Raw genomic sequence first — 24,968 nt, 5'->3', positions numbered from 1 at the left:
GCTCTGTGCTGATAGCTCAGAGCCTGGTGCCTGCTTCAGATTCTGTGTCTCCCTCTCTCTCTGCCCCTCCCCCTCTCACGCTCTGTCTCTCTCTCTTTCTCTCTCTCTCAAAAATAAATAAACATTTTTAAAAATTTAATTAAAAAAAAGAATTAAGTGAGCTAGTCCTAATATACGTATAATTCGCTCAGCAAATGATCAGTAAATAATAGCTGTTGCTTATCTTAGGTCTGTTGCAGACAGACTAAGAAAGCAAACATTGTCAACTCCTTGCTTAACAATAAAATCATTTCAGACTGCCTATTTCCTGGTCTGATGTTCTCCTTGGGGAATCTCTAGATATGCCTGTATCCAGAAGGACACTGCTGTGTGCCTTTTGGTCTGCTAACTCCTGCTACAACAGAAATTTGATTGTAAGTGTAGTGGATATAAAAAAAGACAAAGGGCAAATATAGGCATCCATATGTTTCTTTCTGTTCCTACCACACCCAACTTAAGGCCTCAAGAGTCTCTATTACAAGGAGTCTGTGCCTCCAGTCTATCTCCCACCAATAAAACTTGTAATGCCAGATGGATTTCCTAAAGCACAATTCTAATTGTGCCACTTTGATGCTCAATAAATTTTCTTGACTTCTAACAACTGGCCAAAGGAACTCTGAACTGTATATTTTGTTATTTGGTGTACCAGATGAAGTAAAAGGCTCTAACTTGCTTTTGTGGTTTTTTGGTTTTTTTTAACATTTACTTATTTTTGTGAAAGTGAGAGACAGAGCATGAGCAGGGGAGGGGCAAAGAGAGAAGGAGACACAGAATCCGAAGCAGGCTCCAGGCTTTGAACTGTCAGCACAGAGCCTGATGCGGGGCTCAAACCCATGAACCATGAGATCATGACCTGAGCTGAAGTTGAACGCTTAATGGACTGAGCTACCCCAGTGACCCATTGCTTTTATTTAAAAATAAATAAATAAATAATTTAAAAATTAAAAAAATTAAAAAACGCGTTTTTATTGTTGAAGTCAGTCTGCTTCTTCGTATTTGACATTTTTCTTTAAGTGGATGGTAGTACATAAAAGTTTTGTCTTCTTGTTATTATTATTGGGGTAAACAGTCCCCATTTCCCCTTCCCACCCCTATTCTTCCTGCCCTGGGGAACCACTAATCTGTTTTCTGTCCTTAAGGATTTGAAAGTGCTGCTTATTTCAATAAATGGAATCCTGTAGTATGTAGCCTTTTGTGTCTGGATTCCTTCACTTAGAACAATGTTCACAAGGTTCATCTATGTCGTAGCATGTACAATTCTTTTTTATAGCTGAAAAATATTCCACTGTATGGATATACCAACTTTTGTTTATACACTTATCTGTTGATAGACTATTCAGGTTATTTTCTCCTTTTGGCTACTGTGAATAGTGGGGAATAGCTATGAGTACTTGTGAGCAAGATCTTGTTTGAACACCTGTTTTAAATTCTTTAGATTATATATCCAGGAGTGGAATTGCCAGGTCATATGGAAATTCTATATCTAACATTTTGGAAAACTGCCAATTTGTTTTGCAAAGTCACTACACCATTTTACATTCCCATTAACAGTGTTTAAATGTCCTGATTTCTTTTTTTTTAATTTTTTTTTTTTTTTACATTTACTTATTTTTGACAGAAAGAGAAAGAGCACAAGGGGGGGAGGGGCAGAGACAGAGGGAGACACATAATCCAAAGCAGGCTCCAGGCTCTGAGCTGTCAGCACAGAGCCCGACAGGGGGCTCAAAGTCATGAACCGTGAGATCATGACTTGAGCCGAAGTCGGACGCTAACTGACTGAGCCACCCAGGCGCCCCTAAATGTTCTGATTTCTTAACACCTTCATCAACATTTGTGATTCCCTGACTTTTTTGTTATAGCCATAATAGTGGGTGAGAGATTTTGATTTACATTTCCCTAATGATTACTGATGTCATTGAGTTTTACATGTATTTTTTGGTCATTTGTTTTTTGTTTTTTGGCATTTTTTTTGAGAAATGTCTACTCAGATCTTTGGCCTATTTCTAATTGGGTTATTTGTCTTTTAGTATTGACTTGTTAGCATTCTTTATGTATTCTATATACAAATCCTATGTTCGATATATGAGTCATAAATATTTTCTTCCATTCTGTGGATTATCTTTTTACTTAATGGTGTCATTTAAAGCAGAAAGGTTTTTAATTGTGATGAAGCCCAATTTATCTATTTTTTTCTTTTTTTGTTTGTGCTTCTGGTGTCATATCTAAGAACCAATTGACAAATTGGATGTCAATAAGACTTATCTCCATTTTTTTAATATTTATTTTTGAGAGAGAGAGAAACAGAGTGCAAGAGGGGGTGGGGCAGAGAGAGAGACACAGAATCTGAAGCAGGCTCCAGGCTCTGAGCTGTCAGCAGAGAGTCCAAAGTGGAGCTCGAACTCACCACCTGCGAGATCATGACCTGAGCCGAAGTCAGAAGCTCAACAGACTCAGCCACACAGGTGCCCCCCCCATTTTTTTTAAAAATGTTTCATCATTTTAGCTGTTGAATTCAGGTTGTTGGTCCATTTTGAATTAATTTTTATATACAGTCTGAGATAGGCTCCAACTTCATTCTTTCACACGTAACTATCCAGTTGTCCAACATCATTTATTGAAAAGATTCTTCTTTCTCCATTGAATGGCCTTGGCATTCTTGTCAAAAATCAGTTGTCTATAGACAGATGGGTTTACTTTTGTTTATGTATTTATTTTGTACTTCTTTTATTAAATTTATTCCTCTTTTAAGATTTTATTTTTAAGTAATTTTAAGTACACCCAATGTGGGACTTGAACTCATAACCCCGACATCAGAGTCACATGCTCCACTGACTGAGCCAGCCAGGTACCCCTCATTAAATTTATTGCCAACTATTTTATTCTTTTTGATGTTATTGTAAATAGAATTTGCTTTAAGTGGGCTCTACACCCAACACAGGGCTTGAACCACAGCCCTGAGATCAAGAGTTGCACTCTCTACCAACTGAGTCAGCCCTGTGCCCTTTAAAATAGAATTTTCTTAATTTCATTTTCTGAGTATTCTTTGCTAGTGTCTAAAAATACAATTGATTTTTATATATTGCTCTTGTATCCTTCAGCCTTACTGTACTAGTTTATGAGGTCAAACAGTTTTTTTGGTGGATTTTTTATTATCTATATACAAGATTATATCATCTGTGAATACAGTTTTACTTCTTCCCTTCCAATCTGGATGCCTTTTATTTCTTTTCCTTGCCTAATTTCCTGCTAGAACATTCAATATAATGTTGAATGGAAGTAGCAAAAGTAGTCATGCTTGTCTTGTTTGCTGTGGGGTTTCATAGTTGCTTTTTTTTAAAGCATCTTTTTAAAAAATTAATTCGTTGATTTTTTTTTTTTTTTTTTTTTTTAGTAATCTCTGCACCCAACGTGGGGCTCAAACTCATGATCCTAAGATCAAGAGTCGTATGCTCTTCTGACTGAGTCAACCAGGTGCCCCCATAGATGCTTTTTATCAAGTTGAGGAAGTTTCTTTCTATTCCTAGTCTGTTAACTGTTTTTATTATGAAAGGGTATTGGATTTTGTCAATTTTTTTTTTGCATCCATTAAATTACCATGTGGGGTTTTTTTCCCTTTTAATTGTGTGGATATGGTGTATAACATTTATTGATTTTTGGATATTAAATCAATCTCACTTTCCTGAAATATATCCCATTTGTTCATGGTGTATAATTCTTTGCATATGTTATTGAATCTGATTTGCTAGTATTTTGTTGAGGTTTTATTTGTTCAAATTCATAAGACATAATGAGTTTTGGCTTTTTTGTGTGTGACATTTTTGTCTAGTTTTGTTATCAAGGTACTAATAGCTTAATAGAATGAGTTAGGAAATGTTCCCTCATCCATTTTTTTGTAAGCGTTTGTGAAGAATTGGTAATTAATTCTTGAAATGTTTGGTAGAATTTGCTAGTTAAGTCATCTGAACTTTTCTTCATGGGTAGATCTTTTTATTACTAACATTTTTACGTGCCTATTAAGACTGTGTTTCTTAAATCAGCTTTTGGTATTTTGTTTCTTTATAGAAATTTCTCCATCTAAATTATCTAACTTATTGGCATACAATTGTTCATAGTACTCCTCCATAATCCTTTTTATATCTGTAAGGTCAACAATAATGTTCCCTATTCATTTCTGATTCCAGGAATTTAAGTCTTTCTATTTTTACCTTGGTCAATCTAGCTAAAGGCTTGTCAATTTTTTGGTCTTGTCAAAGGACCAGTTTTTGTTTTGTTTTTATTTTTATCATTTTCCTATTCTCTATTCCATTAATTTCCTCTTTAATCTTTATTTCCTTCCATCTGCTTGCTTACAATTTAGTATGCTCTTCTTTTACTTGTGTCTCAACGTGGAAGGTCAAGTTACTGGTTAAAGATCTTTCTTCTTTTTTAACATTGGCATTTTCAGCTGTAAATTATCTTCTAAGCACTGCTTTAGCTGCACCCCATAAGTTTCATTTGTGCTTTCATTTTCATTCAAGTATTTTCTAATTTCCCTTTTGCTTTCTCCTTTGACCCTTTCAGTATTTAGGAGTGCATTGTTTAACTTCAACATACTTGCAAGTTTCCCCAAATTCTTTCTGTTAATGGATTTCCAATTTCATTCCATTCCTACTGGAAAACAAACTTTGTATTATTTCTATCCTCTTATATGTATTTGTTTGTTTTTATGGCTTAGCATATGGTCTGTCCTGGAGAATTTCCCATGTGTACTTGAAAAGATTGTGTATTCTGCTATTGTTGGGTGGAGGGCTCTATAGAAGTCCATTAGACCTAGTTTGTTTATAGCATTGTTCAAGTCTTCTGTTTTCTTGCTGGCCTATCCAATTGTTCTATCCATTTCTGAAAGCGGAGTATTGACGTCTCCCACCATTATTGTACACTATTTCTCCCTTCATTTCTGTCAGTTTTTGCTTAATGTATTTTGATGATCTGTTGTCAAATGTATATATGCCTATAGTTGTTATAGTTTCTTGACAGATTAACCCATTTATCATTATGAAATGTCCCTCTTAATCTCTAAAAAGATTCTCTGTTAATAGGCTTTAAGTCTATTTTGTCTGATCACTCCAACTTTATTTTGTTGTTTGCATGATATACCCTTTCCATTCTTTTACTTTCTATTTGTATATTGGAATCTAAAATGTGTCTCCTGTTGACAGTATATAGTTGGATTTTTTCAAAATCCAGTCTGACAATGTTCCATTCACATGTAATGTTATTAGATTTGATTTACACTTGCCATTTTAATTTTGTTTTCTATGCCTTGTGTGGTTTTGTTCCTCTAATTTATTTTTTACTGTGTGTTTCAAGAGGGGTAACCTGAGTTATTTCCTAGCCAGTATATCCTGGGTTTCCAACACAATGCTGAATTTAGCATGAGAGATAATAGGTGATAAATATGTCAGAGTCTGGCCTAGTGGTTCTTAAAACATGGACTCCAGACCAGCAGAATCAACACCACTTGGGAATTTGTTAGAGGAAAAAAGTTAATTGCTGTGCTCAAACTTGGGTTTGAATCCCAGCTCCACACTCACAGCTGTGATTTGGGGCAGGTCACTAAACCACTGAGTCTTATTTTCTCCAACAATCTTACCCTACAGTGCTGTAAGGGCTAAAAGAGATTAGCAAGGTAATGTAAGTAACTCTACTACTAGATCAGGACTTTCTTAATGTTAATATTCTTTCCCATCGTTCTAATATAATGAAAGCATCTACTGTTTTCTCAGTATTTTCAGTATGTAATTACCAGGGACTTAAATTATTTAAACCACTTCTCATTTCAGCAACTGTTAAGAAGGAAAAATGCAGAAATAGGAATAGGAATAGAAAACATGAGGTTGTTTGGTAGTTTACCACAGAAAAAGAGAAATCTAGTCTGAGCTCATCTTTCAAAGTGCTCAGAAAAATTAGGTAGCAATTTAAATACCACCCTGGATACTGGTATATGCTCAAGGCCTGGAATTACAGCAATTAAAACAAATCACTGTTCTCTGTACTTTTTTTTACTTTTACTGACAGCATGGCAATAATCCTGTGTGGTGGACAGGGCAGGTATTACTATCTCCATTTTACAGGGACTTACAGCTCAGAGGGATTAAGCGCCTTGTCTGTGATTACATGACTAGATCGTGGGGAAGTTGAGATTGAAGCCATGTCAGTTAATTGCAAATATCATAATATCACAACTTTTGAGAAGGCCTCAAAATAACCTAATGAGAGGATATAGAGGTCACTATGTATCTACGTAATACTACTGAATAAATAAATATCTGATTTATAAGTAAAAATTTTGTTGCAATAAATACGACTGCAAATATCCTATTTAAGAGGATCTCCATACTATTTAAGAAGAGATTCTGTGCTATGTGCAACACTGATTTTTGGAGTAGAAGGTAGGAAGTGTGTATGTGAATATTTATTCTGACTAAAAGTTTAAACAACATGCACAATGTTTTTGAAGTCTTTGTAATTTGATTTGACTATATGGGTTTTATGGTAATATACACATTGCTGTTTTAGTGTACCATTTGAAAGTGTCATTGTGTGGAATGCATATATAGATTAGGTAACGTTCAAGCACACAAGACTTACATTATTCACTCTCTATAGCATACTAAAATTTTTGAGGGAAGATCCTAGGTTTCTCCCCCCGATTTCACTGTGCCCACCACTAATGAGTGAACAGACACATAAATGAGTAAACAAGTGCATTTTCTTTAAAATCATCCTTTGTTTACTCCCTATTTTGTCAAAAGTACCCTACTCTATTTCTGACCCTTGACGTCTCTATTATCTCCGGTTAGTCAAAATATTTCCACCCAGGCCCAGACTCAATTCTTTCTGGAATCAAGATCCTTTCTTCAGGGCGCCTGGGTGGCTCAGTTGGTTGAGCGGCCGACTTCAGCTCAGGTCATGATCTCGCGGTCCATGGGTTCGAGCCCCACGTCGGGCTCTGTGCTGACAGCTCAGAGCCTGGAGCCTGTTTCAGATTCTGTGTTTCCCTCTCTCTGACCCTCCCCTGTTCATGCTCTGTCTCTCCCTGTCTCAAAAATAAATAAACATTTAAAAAAAAAAAAAAAAAAGATCCTTTCTTCCCCAGACCACTGCTTTATCCCCTAAGTGAAAGATCAAAGTGATTCTCAATAGTAATTTGTATCCTATGTTGGGGTCCCCTGAGCTGCTCACATGAATTTGCTTATCAACATTTTCAGTACTCTACTCATTTCTTATGAACCAAGCTTCTAATCAAAATCAGCACATTCAAGATTCTTTCTGGTGCTTCCCTTTTCCAACGTCTTTTATTTCTGCAGCTCCTTTCACGCATTCATTACAGTGTTGCACATTTTATTATTACTTTATTTTTTTAGGTGTATTTATTTATTTTTAGTACTCTCAACACCCAATGTGGGCCTCAAACTCATGACCCTGAGATCAAGAGTTGCATGTTTTTGTAACTGAGCCAGCCAGGTAGCCCACAGTGTTCCACAATTTAATAGAGAGCTGAATTTTGTGTTTAGCCAGTTAAGAAAAAAAATGAAGTCTGTACAATTTTTAAGATATTTATTTATTTAGTTTATTTATTTATTTTTGAGAGAGAAAGTAAGCAGGGGAGGGGCAGGGAGAGGAGAGATAGAATCCCAAGTAGGTGCCACACTGTCAGCACAAAGCCTGATGTGGGGCTGGAACTCTCCAACTGCAAGATCATGACCTGAGCTGAAATCTAGAGTCAGCTGCTTAACCAACTGAGCCACCCAGGTGCCCCTATGCAATTTTTTTTTTAAGTAGGCTGTACGCCCACTGTGGGGCTTGGACTCAAGACCCCAAGATCTTGATCTTGCAAGCTCTATTGACCGAGACAGTCAGGAACTCCGATACAATTCTTATTGATATGTTGTAAATGTATTGCTAATGAATGGCTGTTGGAAATAAATTCCCTTTTTGGGAAAGAAGGTGAGGGCAATGAGAAAAAAAGGAAAAATTTTTCTTGAGTATTGACTTTCTTGAGGTATGTATTTAATTTTCACAAAACCCTTATAAGTAAGACAGAAACTAGTAGTTCCTAAATATCCATTCTTCCCTTCTTGAAAAGTAATAAAATTTTTGGTGGGCACATGGCTGTACAGCTAATATTTATAGTTCCTAGCCTCTCTTGCAGCTATGAACAACAAAGTGATATGAGCAGAATGGAGGTGTGGAGCTTGTGGATGGTATTCTGCAAGGTAACAAATGTGTCCTCCTCCTTGTTTTTCTCTCTCCTTACTTGAGTAAATGTTGATTTTTTGACTGGGACCACATGAACGAGAGTAGCACATTATGGCTGGTATAGCCATAAGACTGATGAGAGAGCATTGAAATCTAAGTCCCCAACACTGTGGAGCCTATGCATCAGCCCTGGACTGTATACACTGAGACATTCTCATAAGTAAGAAATCATTTCTACTAGTGGTGCCTGGGTGGCTCAGTCGGTTAAGCACCCAGCTCTTCGTTTCGGCTCAGCTCATGATCTCCCAGGTACATGAGTTCTAGCCTTGCATCAGGCTCTGCACTGACAGCGTGGAGCCTGCTTGAAATTCTCTCTCTCTCTGCCTCTCTCTCAGCCCCAACCCTGCTCACATGCTCGCTCTCTCACTCTCAAAATAAAGAAATAGACTTAAAAAATTAATTTCTACCTTGTTTATGCCACTATTATTTAAGTCTTTGTTATGGTTTCTGAACCAGAGTTGCTTAACTCCCTGTGCGATCTATGTGAGTGGAGCTCTCTAGAGTTGTGCAACATGGTGGCATTGAATTGAACTTCCAACTAATAGAATAAGGACACAAATTCAGAAAGATTAAAAACTTTTCTGAAGTCAAACTACTACATGATAAGGTGAAAATGAACCCAGGTCTGTAGGATACCAAATAGTGACAATAATAGATACCAGCTCTCGATTTTCACTTTGTGAAATGTTGTTGACCAGAAGGAAAGCTCTACCACTTGTATTCTTACAGTGGTTTCAATTCCCACTCAAAATAGCAACAATAATTGTGTGGGTATCAAAAAAAGAAGTGGGGGTCTTCTGGATGTGTGCTCTTCTTAGTACTAACAATGGTAATAGGGAATCTAGTTTGTAACACGGTATTTTTATAATGACATTAATATCACTGTGTACAGGTGTAATCTCAGCTTTCCTACTCACCTCTCTTGCTCTGCTTCCTGGAACAAGTTCCTTCTTTGTATCTGCCATCCACAACAAACCATATAAACCATGTGAGCAGGGCATATGACCCCAACAAGAACACACTTGAAATTTAACAAGATTACAGATAGAGAGGTATTGCAAGAGTGTGTGACTGGGCAGCTAATATTTATATTGAAGAAAAAGAGAAAAGGAGAGTTAATAGTTACTGAATGTCTCCCACATGCTAAGCCCTGTGCTAGGCTTCTAATACATATTGTGTCACTTCAACTTTGCTATAACCCAGGGAGGTAGGTATTCTTTCCACTTAGTTGTGACAAAACAAAGACAGTATAAAGGCACATGCTGGCTGACACAGCAGTGATTTGAAGCCAGGTCTGAGTAAAAAATCCATGTTCTTTCCACTACACCTTGCTGCCTTTAGATGCCTTAAAGTCCTGGGGCACCTGGCTGGCTCAGTCAGCAGAGCATGACTCTTGATCTTGGGGTTTTGAGTTTGAGCCCCACTTTGGGTGTAGACATTACTTAAAAATAATTTTTAAAAAATCTTTAAAGTCCTTTCAAAAATAATTTTCTCATTTTTAAATACATCATCCCCTTTATATAACTCTGCAGATTGTTTGGGGACTATTAAGAAATTTGCCAGGGGGGGCACCTGGATGGCTCAGTCGGTTAAGCGTCCGACTTTGGCTCAGGTCATGACCTCATGGTCTATGGGTTCAAGCCCTGCTTCAGGATCTGTGCTGACAGCTCAGAGCCTGGAACCTGCTTTGGATTCTTTGGACTCTGTGTTTCTCTCTCTCAAAAATAAACATACACACATACATACATACATACATAAAAGAAGTTTACCAGCCTTTAATATGTTTGGCCTGTCCAATAAAATATTTGATAAGATTCAGAAAATCCAGTGGATCCTTGGTTGTAATGTAACAAAAGGTGCCAGTTGGCAACAAGGTACGGAGCTTACGTCAGAATGCAAATCAGCATACTACTTCCTTAAGAGACAAAGTTTCACTATGGAAGGAAAAGCCAGCTGAATAGTGTGTTTAGTGACACAGTTGATTTCATTCTGTCAAAACTCCTTATCTCATTGCCAACTGATAATATTTGTTGACTGGTAATCATTCTGATGACTGCATCTGGGGAAGCACTAGTGTAGAGTACATTTCAATAATCCCATCTACAATACAATGAGACTTCATTATTATACACTATTTTCACTTTGTAAATAGAAAAGCAAGAAGAAAGCGATCTTTTCAAAGAAAATAGGTAATCTTCTCTAACCTAAAAATATTAACCAGGATTTATCCATTAGTTGAGTCATTCATTTATTCACTCAAGACTAGTATACAAAGAAAGATACTTAGGACAGAGTCTGCCTTCTGCTCAGAGGGGGTAGGATAGTTAAGCACCAATTTAATAAAATTATTATTACACAATGTGATTATCCTTGATTCCTCTTTTTCTTCCCACACAACAATTGATGAGCAAATTCTGTTGGTTCTTATCTTCAAAATATAAACAGAATTTTCAGTTGTATCCCTTTGCCCAGGACAACTGCATTTCACTACTCCAGAGGATGTTATTTACATGTTAATCTCCATAAATGGGGCCCTGTTTCCACCACTCTCCACACTCTGCACTTCCTTCTCAATCTCCCTAAACCAAGCCACCACCATCTCTTTTTATCTATTCTTGCTCTTCTACATTGTATTGTCCACACAACAGCTAGAGTGTCCCTCCACTGCTCCAAAACCTCCAGTGGATTCTTAGCCTATTCAGAAAAACATCCAGAGTCCTCACTGTAGCCTGCAAGCCCCAAATTATCTCAAGCAGGCAACAAAGTCATTTTCTTAAATGATAGAGGATAGGACTGAACTGGGGATGGGAGGAGCGTGGTGAGGGAAGGGAATGATCAGGTACTGAAAGGCAGGGGAAAGGTAGCTGACAGGTAAAACGACTGACAGAGACACCAAGAACCCAAGTGAGATGTGATACCATTAATTTCTGATAGTTCCAGCCTGAAATGTGCAGGCTAGAACTGTTAGATATTAGATAATCTCTATTAGATAATTTCTAATCATGCTATGAAGGTAAGGGTAAATGTAAGGTTAGTGAAAATGCATGTCAGTTTTTGGTGCAAAACAAATTCTCCCAACACTCCATGACTTAAAACAACAAATATGTATTATTTCTCATGATTCTAAAGTTTTTAAATTTATTTGGAGAGAGCATGAGTGGGAGAGGGGCAGAGAGAGAGCATCCCAAGCAGGCTCTGAACTGTCAGTGTGAGCCTGACGCAGGGCTTGAATCCATGAACCATGAGATCGTGGCCTGAGTTATAAAACCAAGAGTCAGATGCTTAACTGACTGAGTTACCCAGGAGCCCCTATATCTTGTGATTCTAAATGTCAGCAGGTGGTTCTGTTCTAGGCCAGCTCAGTTGGATGAAATGGTCTAGAACTGCCTTATTCAAATACCTGATAGTTGGCAGACTTGTTGTTCTGGAGAGACCTCAGCTCTGTTTATTTCTACTTTAAAAGATCTCTCATTCCCCAGCCAGCTAGCTCAGGCTTCTAAGTGAACTCATTGTTCTAAAGAGCAGACGGCAAGATCTGTATGTGCCAGCATTTTTTTCAGTCATTACTTGAGTCATAGTTGCTAATGTCCCTTGACCAAAGCAAGTCACATGATCAAACCCAGAACCAGTGAAGGAGGGACTGAATAAGGTCAATACAGGGAGGAGTGAAAAAACTGGGATGCGTACAACCACAGAAGGTAGATAGAGTACTGAACTAGGCTTAGGGTTTTCTGGGCAGGGTCAGACAGGGTAAGCCTACAAGGAAGTATAGAGTTTGGTGAGGAAGTTTGTTGCTCAGATGAGCAATTACAAGCTGCAGCTGAGAGGAAAAGGAAATGAGATCAGGAAGTGTTTACACACTGGGAGAAAGTGATGTTAAATGATCCTGGAACCCATTGCAATATCTGTGGGGATCATCCGCATACCAAGAAGCAATTCTCAGACACCAGTTGGATGTCCTACAGTTGAACACAATTCCGACACTGTCTACCCATAGATAGATTCAGATCTTACAGGTGAAGTGCCCAGTCCTTCAAGACTGCCGCCCCCCTTCAAATGCTAATTGCCAAGTCCAGGTTGTCACCTGTTTCTGGCTGACTATGGCTCTGAGCTCCCAAAAGCCCCCTCCTTGGGTTCAATTAAATTTGCTAGAGTGGCTCACAGAACTCCAGAAAACATTTTACTTGCTTTACTAAGTTAATAAGTTAACTTTACTTACATTTAGATTACTGATTTATTATAAAAGGATATAACTCAGAACAGCCAGATGGAGGAGATGCATAGGCAGGGTATGGGGAAAGGGTGTAAAACTTCCATGCTCTCTCCAAACATACCTATCTCCCCACATCTCCATGTCTTCACAAACCTGGAAGACCATTGGTGATTGAACTCAACCTCCAGCCCATCTCCCTACAGGAAGGTCAGGGGGATGGGATGGAAAACTCCAACTTTATAATTACATGGTTGGTTTTTCTGGAAATCAGCCCCTATCCTTAGGTGCTTCCAAATGTCACTATAAACAAAACGAGACACACCTTTACTAATCTCATCACCTAGGAAATTCCAAATGTTTTGGGAGATCTGTACCAGCAACCCAGATGAAGATGAAATATATATATTTCTTATTATACATCTCAGTATCACAGATGTATTAAAGAGAATGAAGTTCTACATGAGAAAGGACAGCTGTGTTGGTAGCAGTGGGGAGAGAGCTGGGAGGATCAAAGAGAGAATGATATTTAATTATAAGACTATAGCCCATGCCAGCCCTGCCCCAGCTGAAGGCACCTGTGAGGTGGAAAGCAGCTGGGAGCCCACACCTCTCAGAGGGTGTGGTACTTGGGTCTCTGGAGAGTCAGCCAGTGGTCTCCTGATAAGTTTCCTTTTTTTTTTTTAAGTCCTTTTTTTTTTTTAAGTAGGTTTCACACCCAGTGTGAAGCCCAGCACACTTGAACTTGAACTCACAACCCTGAAATCAAGACCTGAGCTGAGATCAAGCGTTGGACTCTCAGCCGACTGAGCCACCCAGGCACCCCTCTTAAAGAAATCTTTCTAGGAGCAGCATGAGGAAGACAACCACCACCCCTCTCCCTGGACTGACAAAGCCACCTGCCAACTACTGCTGCCACCAGGACCAAGAGAAAGGCAAAAGGAGATCCTAAAGGTGACAAGGTGAAGGTGAAGGATGAGCCACAGAGTAGATCGGCACAGTTGTCTGCTAACCCTGCTCCTCCAAAACCAGAACCCAGGCGTAAAAAGTCTGCTGTAAAGAAAGGAGAGAAGTTGCCCAAAGGGAGAAAGGGGAAAGCAGATGGTGGCAAGGATGGGAGCAATGCTGCAAAGAACCTAGATGCTTCCACAGTCCAGTCACAGAAAGCAGAACACACTGGGAATACCAAGTGAAGTGTACGTTTTTGATAGCTCTGTGCTTCTAGTGCTCTGTGCTACTGTTTCAAATACTATTTTTCTTCAGTCAGGTTTTATGAAAACGTAGAATTTGGTTTTTTCTTTCAAACTGATGTTGGTAGCATACAAGACACATTGTTGTTGTCTTTTGTGAAAAGTGTAAATACCATTAATACAATGTCTCAGAAGCCAGATTGAAATGGGCGATCTTCTATCCTTGCTTTTTTTTTTTTTTTTAAGATTATTCTTGGTTCCCAGGGGGAGATTTTCTGACATTCACACATGTCTTTGGCTTAGAAGCCTTACAACATAGGGAAGCAAAACTTCATGTCTTCTTTCCTGATGCCATCAGCACATATGCTTGACTTCCTGAAGTAGTTATGATATGGCTTTGGAATCCCTAAAATCCTGTGTCAGGTACTCAGGCTTTTGGGTGATAACATCAAGATGGTGTTGCCCAAAAGACCCAAGATTCCTGTTTGTAGTTTGCAGATCATCCCATTGATAATCTTGGAGTTTTTAGTACGTTTCCTTCATGTCAGAGTTGACCTGTGAAAAGATCTTATTACATGCCTCATGGGAAATATCCACCACTTCTGAGAACTGTGCCTGTTCAAAACAGCAACAGAAGACTGTTGACTTTTGGGGGAGCAGAGTTTGAAAGGTGTCAGATGTTATGGCTTGTCAACCATGTCCTTCTGGAAGTAACAGGTTTTGAAAAGTATCTTATAAAGCTGAATATAAATTAGGTTGGTGGTAGGGAGTTCATTTCCTACCCAAAGTCATTGAGATATTCTTTACTGAATTGTAAACATTTTATAGTTTTGCTTTTCACATTTGTCTTTAGTCTTCCCTGATGTTTGTGAAAAATATGAGATAGAAGTTTAATATAATACTTTCCCCATATGGATAAGTGGTGGTTATCCCAGCACCATTTGCTGGGTAGTTAATTATTTCCCCACTTATCTCTAACACCAGATCTTTCATAAATGAAGTCTGTGTGTGTGTGTGTGTGTGTGTCTATCTGTTGATGGTTTCTATTCTGACTCACTGGCCAATTTGTCTAACCTTGGGACAATACTATACCATCCTGTATAACTTTAGAAAATGGTCTCTATTTTTTTTTAAGTTTATTTGTTTATTTTGAGAGAGAGAAAGTGCAAGTGAGGGAGGGGCAGAGAGAGAGGAACAGAGAGAGAATTCCAAGGGCTTGAACTCATGAACTGTGAGATCATGACCTGAGCTGGGGTCAGACACCTAACCGACTGAGCCACCCAGGCACCCCTAGAAAATGACCTTGATATCTCAGGGCAAATCCTACCTCCAGTTCCAAAAAAATCATCAAATTTTTCTTACTTAGGAATACCTTAGCTATTCTTAGCCATTTGCTCTAATGTACAACTTTTAGAATTAGATTGACAAGTTCTAAAACAAAACAAAAATGTTGGAATTTTTATTGGATTTGTATTGAATTTATAGAGTAATTACAAGGTTGAGTCTTCTAATTCATGGACATGATATAGCTCTATTTATTTTGCCTTTTCAAATACCTCTCAATAAAGTTTTATAATTTTCTCAAAAAAAGAAAAGAAAACAAAAACTATAAGACTACAGGATTGGCAAATTAAAAACTTCCAAAAAAGCAAACACTGGGATATTTCATAAATAATGTTCACTTTAGGGGCACCTGACTGGCTCAATCAGTAGAGCATGTGACTCTAGATCTTGGGATTGAGAATTCAAGCCCCATGTTTGGTATAGAGATCACTTAAAAATAAAACCTTTAAAAAAATAACATTCACTTTAGAAATTATATTTTTAATTTTTTAACAGCAGCTTTTTCAGATACAACTCTCATACTATAAAATTCCCCGTTTAAGATATACAATCAATTTTTTTTAGTAAATTCATAGTTGTGCAACCATCACCAATGTTACTATTTTTTAATTTTTTAAAAATAGGCTCCATTCCCAATGTGGGGCTTGAACTCATGACCCTGAGATTAAATGTTGTATACTCTACTGACTGAGTCAGACAGGTGCCCCACCAACATGTTATTTTTATACCTATTTTTAAATTATTCATTTTATACTTAATGTCATAGGAAACTTGACAAACACAGAAAAAAAAAGTAGTGCCACTTTAGTACAACTATGTTGATTTCCTAAGTCTGATATAGATGGGCTCACCAAATAACCTGGGAAATTTTAAGTTGGTAAGTTTTTTTGTATTTGATGTCTTTTTTTTTTTTACTGTCTTTTGCCTTTTACATAGTTTTGGTCAAGATGTATATAAATTTTGTATCCTGCATTGCCACTTGATCATAAGCATTTTCCACTTGTCTAAACGATGTTCATACTTATGATTTATAATGGCTGCATAACAATATAGCAAATGGATGTATCATAATTTACATAACTATTTTCTTATTTTAAAGCATTTAGGTTATTTCTAATCATCTAATTTTATGATTAAGACTCTGAATAAAATCTTTACACATATAGGTTTTTCCCAGTTTTGAATTATTTCCTTATGATATATTTCCAGGACACTGAGGGCTTTTGAATCACATTGACAAATGACTTTTCAAATGGCTTATAATTGTAAAATACCAACAAGTATGAACGAGAGAGCACCAGTTTCACTGCAATCTGGTTAGGATTTAGTAATATTTAAGCATTTAAGATAATGTCATCAGTAAAAAGAAACAAATTTGCATTTATTTTATCAAGATGAACAGAATGGAGACTTTTAAAATTTAGGATAACAAAGAAAGATTTCCTCAAATTTCTTCATCTATGGAAGAAATTTCTAACCATTTTAAATAAATGACCCACTATTCCCCAAGCTCGCAAACCAAAACTCTATTAAAATGCTATTCTTTTTAATAGGGAATTACTTGTTCAAACGGGGGGGGGGGAAGAAATAAACAAGATAAACAAATAAGCTAAACATATTTCTCAGTTCCAGGAAACTGAAACATTTACTTGGACAGCCACCCTGGGTAACAGAGACATAAATCCAATCCCAGGGTCCACAGAATGTGTGAAGTCTAATAGGAGATTCTCCACTCAACATACTGTGACCTCAAAGAGCTAAACCATTAAGAGCTGAATCTAGTAGGACATCTACAAGGAATGACAGCTGGGTTTTTACCTCCTGGGTTGCCCAGGAAGCCTTAAGTCAAAAAAGCTGGTTTAAATGCCTGGAGGACTCTGGAAGAAGGATATGCATATCCTTTCTGAAAGAGGGTATCTTCATCATAGGCCTCAAATTATTCCCACAAATATTAGTTTTCAAATGCAATGACCAGTACACAAAGACAACTAGAAACTCAAGGGAACTACACTCTATGCAGAGAGCCAGCAGAAAAAGACAATAGAAACAGACCGATAGACTTCAGATACTGGATTATCATATGGTGACTGAAAACACTTACACTTACTGGATTTAAATCTACGTTGAAGATGCCTGCAAAGAATAAGAAGCTACAAAGTGACGTAAATTGAAAAAGAACTAAATTAACCTTTTAGAAATAAAAGACAGTAATCAAAATTTAAAAATCATTAGATCAATTTAATAGTTCAGTCACAGATGAAAAGAAAATTAATGAAACAATTTGACACTTTACTAGATTTGATGTCTTCTGACATCTTTCTGTTCCATTTTATCTGAATTTTGAAATTCTCAGATGGTTTAGACCCAATAACCTGATTTCACACGTCCTGTGCTGTCTTTTATTCAACATAATTAAATTAAAACCGATAATTGTACCATTTAATGTAACAATGTCAAGGAACATCGTTTTTTTAAAAAAAGCTTTTATTACAAAGCATAGTTGAGGATTCAAATACGTACCTCTGACAAATCCCTTAGGTGCTGGTGTTACTAGAAGAAACTAGATGCAACTGACTTCATTAACACCTCCCCTGTGGCTTTTTACCCTTGGGCAGGAAGAGGAATCAGACCAGGAAGAAGACAAGTTTGGTTTTTATTCTGGAGTAGGTAGCCTGCGGGTCTATAACTTTTTCCACTGGGAAGGTTTTAAACTAGTGAACTGCCAACTATGAAGTAAACTTAGTCAAATTTACTAGAAAGTATAGAATTAATAAAGAGTTTATTAGACTTAGTAGTATATTTAAAAGGACTCATTGATTTTCACTGATCACTAGTTTTCACTAGTCTGCAGTGAGACAAGAAAAGTAAGTTCTAAGCATGTTTTCATAAAGTTGACTGATTTAAAAGAATTGACTTTTTAGAGGGTATCTTATTTTTATTTTGCAGGTCAAAATAATTTAAAATGAAGTGATGCTGATAGTAAATGGCAGTTGTCTTTTGTCTTTAACAGCTTGGTGAAAATTTAAAATTGCAGTTCTGGTTCCAAAATTATTTTGAGAATCTGGATTGATCCACAGAGTCCAAAAGACTGGGAACACCACTGATGTCATCAACCCCTTATTTGAGTATCCAACAAATATTCTGAGGGCCTAGGATGTGCTAGGAGAAGGGGGCATAAGTAACAGAAGTAACCGTGCACAAGTAACTGCACTGTGTGCGCCCTGCGTACAGTGAAAAAGGAGCACATTTAATCCAGAATTCTGAGAAGTTAGGTAGTGCTACGTCTTCTGGGAGCAGGGCTGAAGGAAAGCCTGTTTGTTTGGGAATTCAATCTCTTACTGAAAGAAGTGAAGCTGAGCTGTTTTGAAAAGGCACAAGTATTTGCTTGCTGCTGAGGGAAAAGGAATGAATGGAGGAGAGAGCTGTTTAGTCTAGGGAACTTTATAAATTCTTTTTACTTCTATTTTTTAGAGAGAAAGTAGAGAAGGGGCAGAGGGAGAGAATTTTTTTAAAATGTTTATTTATTTATTTTGAGAGAGAATGCAAGCAGCGGAGGGGCAGAGAAAGAGGGAGAGAGAGAATCCCAAGCATGGATGAGGGGTTCCATCCCATGACTGTGAGATCATGACCTGAGCAGATATCAAGAGTCTGATGCTCAACAGACTGAGCCGTCCAGGTACCCCAAGGTCATAGCAGTTTTTGTAAGAGGGTACCTTAAGAGATGTCAACATACCTCTGGCTGAGTACCAAGCTTGTATGGGCCAGGCTTCCAGGGGGCTGCACACTTGAAGCTTTCGGGCCACATCTAACCAGGATGTATTTTGCTAAACCCCTATAATTAAAAAAAAAAAAAAAAAAAAAAAAAAAAAAAAAAAAAAAAAAAGGTGTTGTGTTTTGTTTTTTGCATCAGTTGCAAAAATGGAAAATTTTGTCAATTTCCAGCTTTTCTTGAAAACTTAAAATATCTGGGGACACTAGGAACCATACTTCCTCAGGGAAACAATCATAGTAACCTCTTATCTATGTATAATAAACCTATAGAAAAGTATACGTGTGCAACTTGATGTTCTCCAATGACATTCCCCACCAACCAGCACCCCATATCAACATGCGTAACATTACTAGCACCTACGTTGCAGGATTTTTAACCTCAATACCTGGGATTCATGGTCTCATCGCCTCGAAGAGGTGGACACAAAATAAAATGAGCAGCAGGCAAAAGTTTAAGACGGGCATTTCAAAGAGAATGCCCGTGACTACAGGCAAGGGCCTTTGTTCTATAGGGTTTTGATCCTGGCCCCCTTTCCTTACCCCTCGTCTCTTCTCAGGTTCGCTACCCTTATTGGCCTGATAAATCTGAATACCTAGTCATTCCTTTTTGATTGGTTCTTTTCCATTAAGCCAGGGGTGGTCTATGGCCACACCTTGGTTTTAAGGTCTACTACGCAGTTTTAGTCAGGTCTTTTGTCAAATTCCTGAGGGATACCTGAGGGGGAGTGGGTGGTGTCTGCTGCTACATTCTCAAGAGGAACTTTACTCCTGAGGGAGTTTTCTCAAGGTCGTACATTGCTGGAAGAAATGTTTTAAAATGTCTTTTTCCTCACCCGGGGACTGTCAAGTCTTAGCCTCTTCCTCTTCCGTTCTGCTTACTGAATCCTATCTTTTCCTATCATAGCTCCAAAGTTATACTTATTTAACCCTACTTACAATCTTGTGAGGCAGACTACATTACTATGTCCTTTTAAATACGAGGAAACTGAAGGTAGACAAGTCACCAGGCTAAATATTGAAACTAGCATTTGAAACTGGATCTGCTGATTCCAAGTCCCATACCCTCCAAAAAAACCAGGTGAACTGGTAAGTTCGCTTTTAACAATACGGAGAGGCTGTTTCCTTCCACTTACTTCCGGGCTCCAGAGCCACGGAAACCACCGGCACCCCCCACGGTGCACCTCAAGCCGCCAGCGCCCGCGCCTCCCCAGCGCAGAACCCAGAGGGCAGTGCACGCCGCTCGTGCTGTGCAGTCTCCATACACTAGAGGACGCTGTCGCAGCTGCAATCTGAGGAGTTCCTCTTTCTGTTGTCGCGATACTCTAGGGGCCGGAAAAACGCAATATCGAAGGTCACGTAGATGGCACGCCTAGCCCCGTACGCCTAAGTTCTCGCGCGAGTTACACTTCCGCCCTTTTGGCTCCCTGAGCAGCGCCATGGCGGTAGGCAAGAACAAGCGCCTTACGAAAGGCGGCAAAAAGGGAGCCAAGAAGAAAGTGTAAGTGGCTTCTGTTTTGGCCCCCAGCTTTTTGGCGTTCTTCTGGTGTCGGCGGGCGGGTTCTGGATGGCGGCGTGTGCCGGATGGCGAGGATGCCAGTTGGATTGCGCGCCGTGCCCGGTTGGGAACCTTCGAACGGTGGCCTGGTGGATCTGGGTTTTCTGTGTCGCCGCGGGCAGGTTCCTTTCCTCTAGCCTTGGTGGTCTTGTGCGCACTCCTGTGAGCCAAATTGGCGTCGCTACTCGGGACTGGCGTGTTCGGTATTGCGTGCTCCCTGGCTTTGTAAATTCCACGGGAAAGCGATGCTACTTATATGAGTTGAGGAAGTCATTCTTGTTTGCCCAGCACCGCGCGCCCCTTCCTCTCTTTGGGGCAGGTGGGACCTTGGAGTTCCTAAGAGCTCGCGTGAGTCCCTGAAGATTCTGAGTTACCAGTAGGAGTTTTCATGTACCAGTGAAGTTCAGGAGACATGCATGTTATTCAAAGGCAGTGGTTCAAGAGACCTGCATGTTATTCTGAAGCAGTGCTGCTTATGTGGTGGAAAGACCGATGGTGGGGAGTGTGTATGTTTACGGCATAGCTTTTTCAAGGTGTCCGGTGTGTGTACAATGAAGCAGACATCGTGGGGGAAGAGATAGGTTTGTATGTGCGCCCCTCACCTCACGGAGAACTAGAGTCTTACATATTCCAGTTGCTTACGTGCTAGTTATTAGCCTTTTACAATCCTTAGAATGAGGAATCGGCTTAAAAATAAAAACTTAGTAAAAATTAACGTGATTTACGGTAAGACTTAATGTAAATGTTTTTTAAATTACAGGGTTGATCCATTTTCAAAGAAAGATTGGTATGATGTAAAAGCACCAGCAATGTTTAATATAAGAAATATTGGAAAAACACTAGTCACGAGAACTCAAGGAACCAGTGAGTATTTTATGCTTGTTTTGTATTTTTCTTTACTTAAGGTCTGCTGGTGGTCCTGTGGTGGGAGAACTTAAGGAAATGTCAGTTCTTGGTTGCAGCTTTGGCCACTGTTGGTGCTTGTGTTTGGTGCGACACTTGTAGAAGAAAGGTGGTGCTTTTAGAATCATTAAGAAAACGTGCCTGGGTAGTTTGAGCTTCTAATGAGCATAGTCAGGTCATTGGTGTTCAAATGGATTTGGTTAACAAAAGTTAGGGTTTTTGTAACGTACCATAAATTTTCTGATTTCTCAGTTCAATTTTATGCATGAACATTTCTTCGTTGGCTTGACTTTATGTGGTTCCTAACGTTAATGATATGACAATTTTTGTTTTATAGAAATCGCATCTGATGGCCTTAAGGGTCGTGTGTTTGAAGTAAGCCTGGCTGATTTGCAGAATGATGAAGTTGCATTTAGGAAATTCAAGCTAATTACTGAAGACGTTCAGGGCAAAAACTGCCTGACTAATTTCCATGGCATGGATCTTACCCGGGACAAAATGTGCTCCATGGTCAAAAAATGGCAGGTGAGAACAAAAATTCCTCAGAGTGCTTGGTGCTGTGGTATGCGTGGCCAAGGATGTGATGTTATAATGACCATGAAATTGAAGTAAGTTTCATTTTAAATTCTTGATGTTTTCTTGTCTTTACTGAGTTCTGACTCTGGAAGTGGCACTCCTGAATTTGAGCAAAGCTGTGAGCAAGCCATCATCTTCTTGTTTAAATGGAGTTCAAGATTTATTCTCAAGGTTTAGTACTGGGTTATCAGAGTTAGTTTTTCTGCTGCGTGGATTGTTGGTTGGGGTATGTCTAGGTGCAGGTTTTCAATTTTGTCTGTCTTTGGCATATCTTTGAAACTCAAAATCTAGTGAATTTTATAGTGAAAAGGTTCATTGGTGCATTTGTTTCTCTTGTAATGTAGCATGATAAGAGTGGCAGAGCCTCTGGTGTGAGGTTGGAGTCTTTGCTCCATTTCCCAGCTGTGTTTTCTTTGGCGAGCAACTTAAAGCTTTGCCAAACCTTGATGTCTTTATGTAAAATGCAGGTAAGAGTATCACTTCTTGGAGTTAAGGTGAAATAAAAGCCATGTAAACATGCTTAAGCAAAGAGCTTGACACAAACCATCTGGTCAGTATTGTTATTACAGGAAATAACTATGTTGGTTCAGATGTGTCTGGCTAACCATTCAGTTTTGGGATATTTTGTTTATGGGAATGAATGATGACAAAATGTTTTGGTCCCAAATGATACATACTGATTATACTGTTAGATTTATTTCTGACATTCCCCGAGGATTTTATGGTTGAATTTCTGGAGATATTTTAAGGTATTTGTGCTAGAAGTGTATTATTAAACTAATTTACAAATTGCAAGGAGGTAATTCAATTTTTGTTGCTACCTAAGGTAGTTTTCGTTTTTTAACTTTGTGGAGTGATATGAATAGTTAACAGATTTTTAATTACATTTTAGTTGTGAAATTCAATATCTAATCCTCAGCATGGCTCTAGTTTGGGACAGGAAGGACATTTAAAAATACAGATATTTAGTGTTAATAGCAATATTTAACCTATTCAAACACATTTTTTTAAAAAGGAGGAGTAAGTGTAGATGTCCATATTGTAGAGTGTCTTCGAACCTATTTTCTCATCTTGCAGAGTTGTTCCACTGGGAGGGAAGGGCTGATGGGTGGGAAGGGTAGGCTGTTAAAAGGCTGGCATGCATACATAAAAGGTATGGGAGTGCTGGGTGCTGTTGAGATGGGGATAAAAGTGTTACATGGGGATGAGAAGGAGAGTTGAGAGGACTTGGTATTTAATTAGATACGAAGGATAGTAACATTGGAGTAACTGTTGTTGGTAAGTTTACTTCAGGGAAGTTAATTCTGTAAATTAGGCATGTAGTTTATGTCATACTTCATATTATAAAATAAGTACTTGATCCTCTAGTTTTTTTATATTAGAAATTGAGGGCTTTAAATTGAACTTGGTACAATATCTTTTTTTCTCTAGACCATGATTGAAGCTCACGTTGATGTCAAAACTACCGATGGGTATTTGCTTCGTCTCTTTTGTGTCGGTTTTACTAAAAAACGCAACAATCAGATTCGGAAGACCTCTTATGCTCAGCACCAACAGGTCCGCCAAATTCGGAAAAAGATGATGGAAATCATGACCCGAGAGGTGCAGACAAATGACTTGAAAGAAGTTGTCAATAAATTGTAAGTGTTTCTTTTCGTTATACAACATAACCCTGAATCTCTGGTTATCCCTCAGATGAAGGAAAGCATATGAGACTAGGTAGAGTCAAACCTGTGTTTTAATCCTGTCTGTGAAACTGTCTAGCTAAATCCCTTGAATTGAAATGTAAGTGCTAAGTAAATGTGATTTGGTTTCTTCATCCTTATGGATCAAGCAGTCTCATGGCAGATGGTGAGACTTGAAGCAAAAGAAATGCCGTTGCCTTAATTAGAAAATAAACTGAATAGATAAAACTTTTCAGTCAATGATGTATGGGAATAGATGATGACAAAATGTTTCGGTCCCAGATGATGTTCACTGATAAAACTGTTAAAACATTTTTCTGATGTTCCCATGCAGTTGGCTAAGAGGGTGGAACAAAAAAAGCAGAAGGCTCAAATACTAACTTTGCATTTAAATAGCTGTATAATTTGGATCATTTAACGTCCACCTGTAAAGGGGCAATAATAGACTCTTCCAAGAGGATTTAAGTGGATTAAATTAGGTGGGTATAATAATGTATAGGTTTATTCTTTTCTGTCATTACTGTTTTGCAGGATTCCAGACAGCATCGGAAAAGACATAGAGAAGGCTTGTCAGTCTATTTATCCACTTCATGATGTCTTCGTTAGAAAAGTAAAAATGCTGAAGAAGCCCAAGTTTGAATGTAAGTGAAAGTTCGTAAAGAAAGAAATTGTGTGAACAGAGTACATTGGTGTCTTGTTTTTTGAGGCCAGATGATGGCTCCCCCCCCCCCCCCATTGTGGTTATATAGTTTTGAGGACCATTGTTTTAAGACAGTGGTATGCTATAACATTTTCTTTCTTTCTTTTAGTGGGAAAGCTCATGGAGCTTCATGGTGAAGGTAGCAGTTCTGGAAAAGCTACTGGGGATGAGACCGGTGCTAAAGTTGAGCGAGCTGATGGATATGAGCCACCAGTCCAAGAATCTGTTTAAAATTCAGACATTTAATGGTGACAAATAAAAAATCTTATTTGTGATGTTTAATTTCTGATCATTATTTTTGAGTAATATACACTTGGTGAATCAGATGTTTTGAACTGATAGTGATGTGAACTCTTCTGAAACGTTCATGGATTTTATCTATTGCTCTTAGTTACTAAATAGCTGTGAAAGGGTAGTCATCTATTTCAACCTGTAGTGATCTGGATGGTAGTGCTATGGATGGTTAATGAAATCTTTTTTCTGTATGGCCTGTGTTTTTAAATGGTTCTTGAACCATCTAAAAGGCTTGTTAAAATATGGTAGGGCCCTGCCCCCAGAATTTCTTATTCAGTAGTTGTAGGATGAGACCTGAAAACTTGCTTTTTCTAAATGTTTTCTTTTATTTTAGAGCATACATGCAAGCAGGGGAGAGGGGCAGAGAGAGAATCCCAAGCAGGCACCATGCTCAGCCCAG

General features: G+C 38.4%; 2 protein-coding genes, 1 long non-coding RNA gene and 2 other non-coding genes across 5 annotated transcripts; 4 read left to right on the top strand and 1 right to left on the bottom strand.

Moving 5' to 3' along the window:
* Nucleotides 1-13,000: 13,000 nt before the first annotated feature.
* Nucleotides 13,001-14,706, top strand: LOC123596386 (high mobility group nucleosome-binding domain-containing protein 4-like). Its single transcript, XM_045474927.1, has 2 exons — nucleotides 13,001-13,170; nucleotides 13,446-14,706. Exons 1-2 carry the CDS (start codon nucleotides 13,001-13,003, stop codon nucleotides 13,741-13,743), a joined length of 468 nt encoding a protein of 155 aa, XP_045330883.1. The 3' UTR covers nucleotides 13,744-14,706.
* Nucleotides 14,707-17,301: 2,595 nt separating this feature from the next.
* Nucleotides 17,302-20,226, bottom strand: LOC123591510. Its single transcript, XR_006709387.1, has 2 exons — nucleotides 19,989-20,226; nucleotides 17,302-18,916 (listed from the first exon to the last, which is right to left on the bottom strand). It is a non-coding gene; the product is annotated as an uncharacterized LOC123591510 (long non-coding RNA).
* RPS3A (ribosomal protein S3A) lies at nucleotides 20,223-24,556 on the top strand. Its single transcript, XM_045465886.1, has 6 exons — nucleotides 20,223-20,353; nucleotides 21,171-21,274; nucleotides 21,651-21,838; nucleotides 23,321-23,529; nucleotides 24,106-24,215; nucleotides 24,384-24,556. The coding sequence occupies exons 1-6, from the start codon at nucleotides 20,292-20,294 to the stop codon at nucleotides 24,503-24,505; spliced, it is 795 nt and encodes a 264-aa protein (XP_045321842.1). The 5' UTR covers nucleotides 20,223-20,291; the 3' UTR covers nucleotides 24,506-24,556.
* LOC123596619 lies at nucleotides 22,525-22,597 on the top strand. Its single transcript, XR_006711776.1, has one exon. It is a non-coding gene; the product is annotated as a small nucleolar RNA SNORD73 (small nucleolar RNA).
* LOC123596620 lies at nucleotides 23,826-23,899 on the top strand. Its single transcript, XR_006711777.1, has one exon. It is a non-coding gene; the product is annotated as a small nucleolar RNA SNORD73 (small nucleolar RNA).
* Nucleotides 24,557-24,968: the final 412 nt, after the last annotated feature.

This window comes from Leopardus geoffroyi, chromosome B1, assembly GCF_018350155.1.
Source record: "Leopardus geoffroyi isolate Oge1 chromosome B1, O.geoffroyi_Oge1_pat1.0, whole genome shotgun sequence".
NCBI lineage: Eukaryota > Metazoa > Chordata > Mammalia > Carnivora > Felidae > Leopardus > Leopardus geoffroyi.
The sequence above is the reverse complement of the archived record's forward strand: the minus strand, read 5'-3'. Positions and strand labels throughout refer to the sequence as shown.

Coding starts and splice junctions, on each gene's coding strand:
- LOC123596386 (XM_045474927.1), top strand. CDS start 13,001: ATGAAGTTCTACATGAGAAAGGACAGCTGTGTTGGTAGCAGTGGGGAG. Junction 13,171..13,445: donor GAGCCCACACCTCTCAGAGG/GTGTGGTACTTG, acceptor GGACTGACAAAG/CCACCTGCCAACTACTGCTG.
- RPS3A (XM_045465886.1), top strand. CDS start 20,292: ATGGCGGTAGGCAAGAACAAGCGCCTTACGAAAGGCGGCAAAAAGGGA. Junction 20,354..21,170: donor AAGGGAGCCAAGAAGAAAGT/GTAAGTGGCTTC, acceptor TTTAAATTACAG/GGTTGATCCATTTTCAAAGA. Junction 21,839..23,320: donor CCATGGTCAAAAAATGGCAG/GTGAGAACAAAA, acceptor TTTTTTCTCTAG/ACCATGATTGAAGCTCACGT.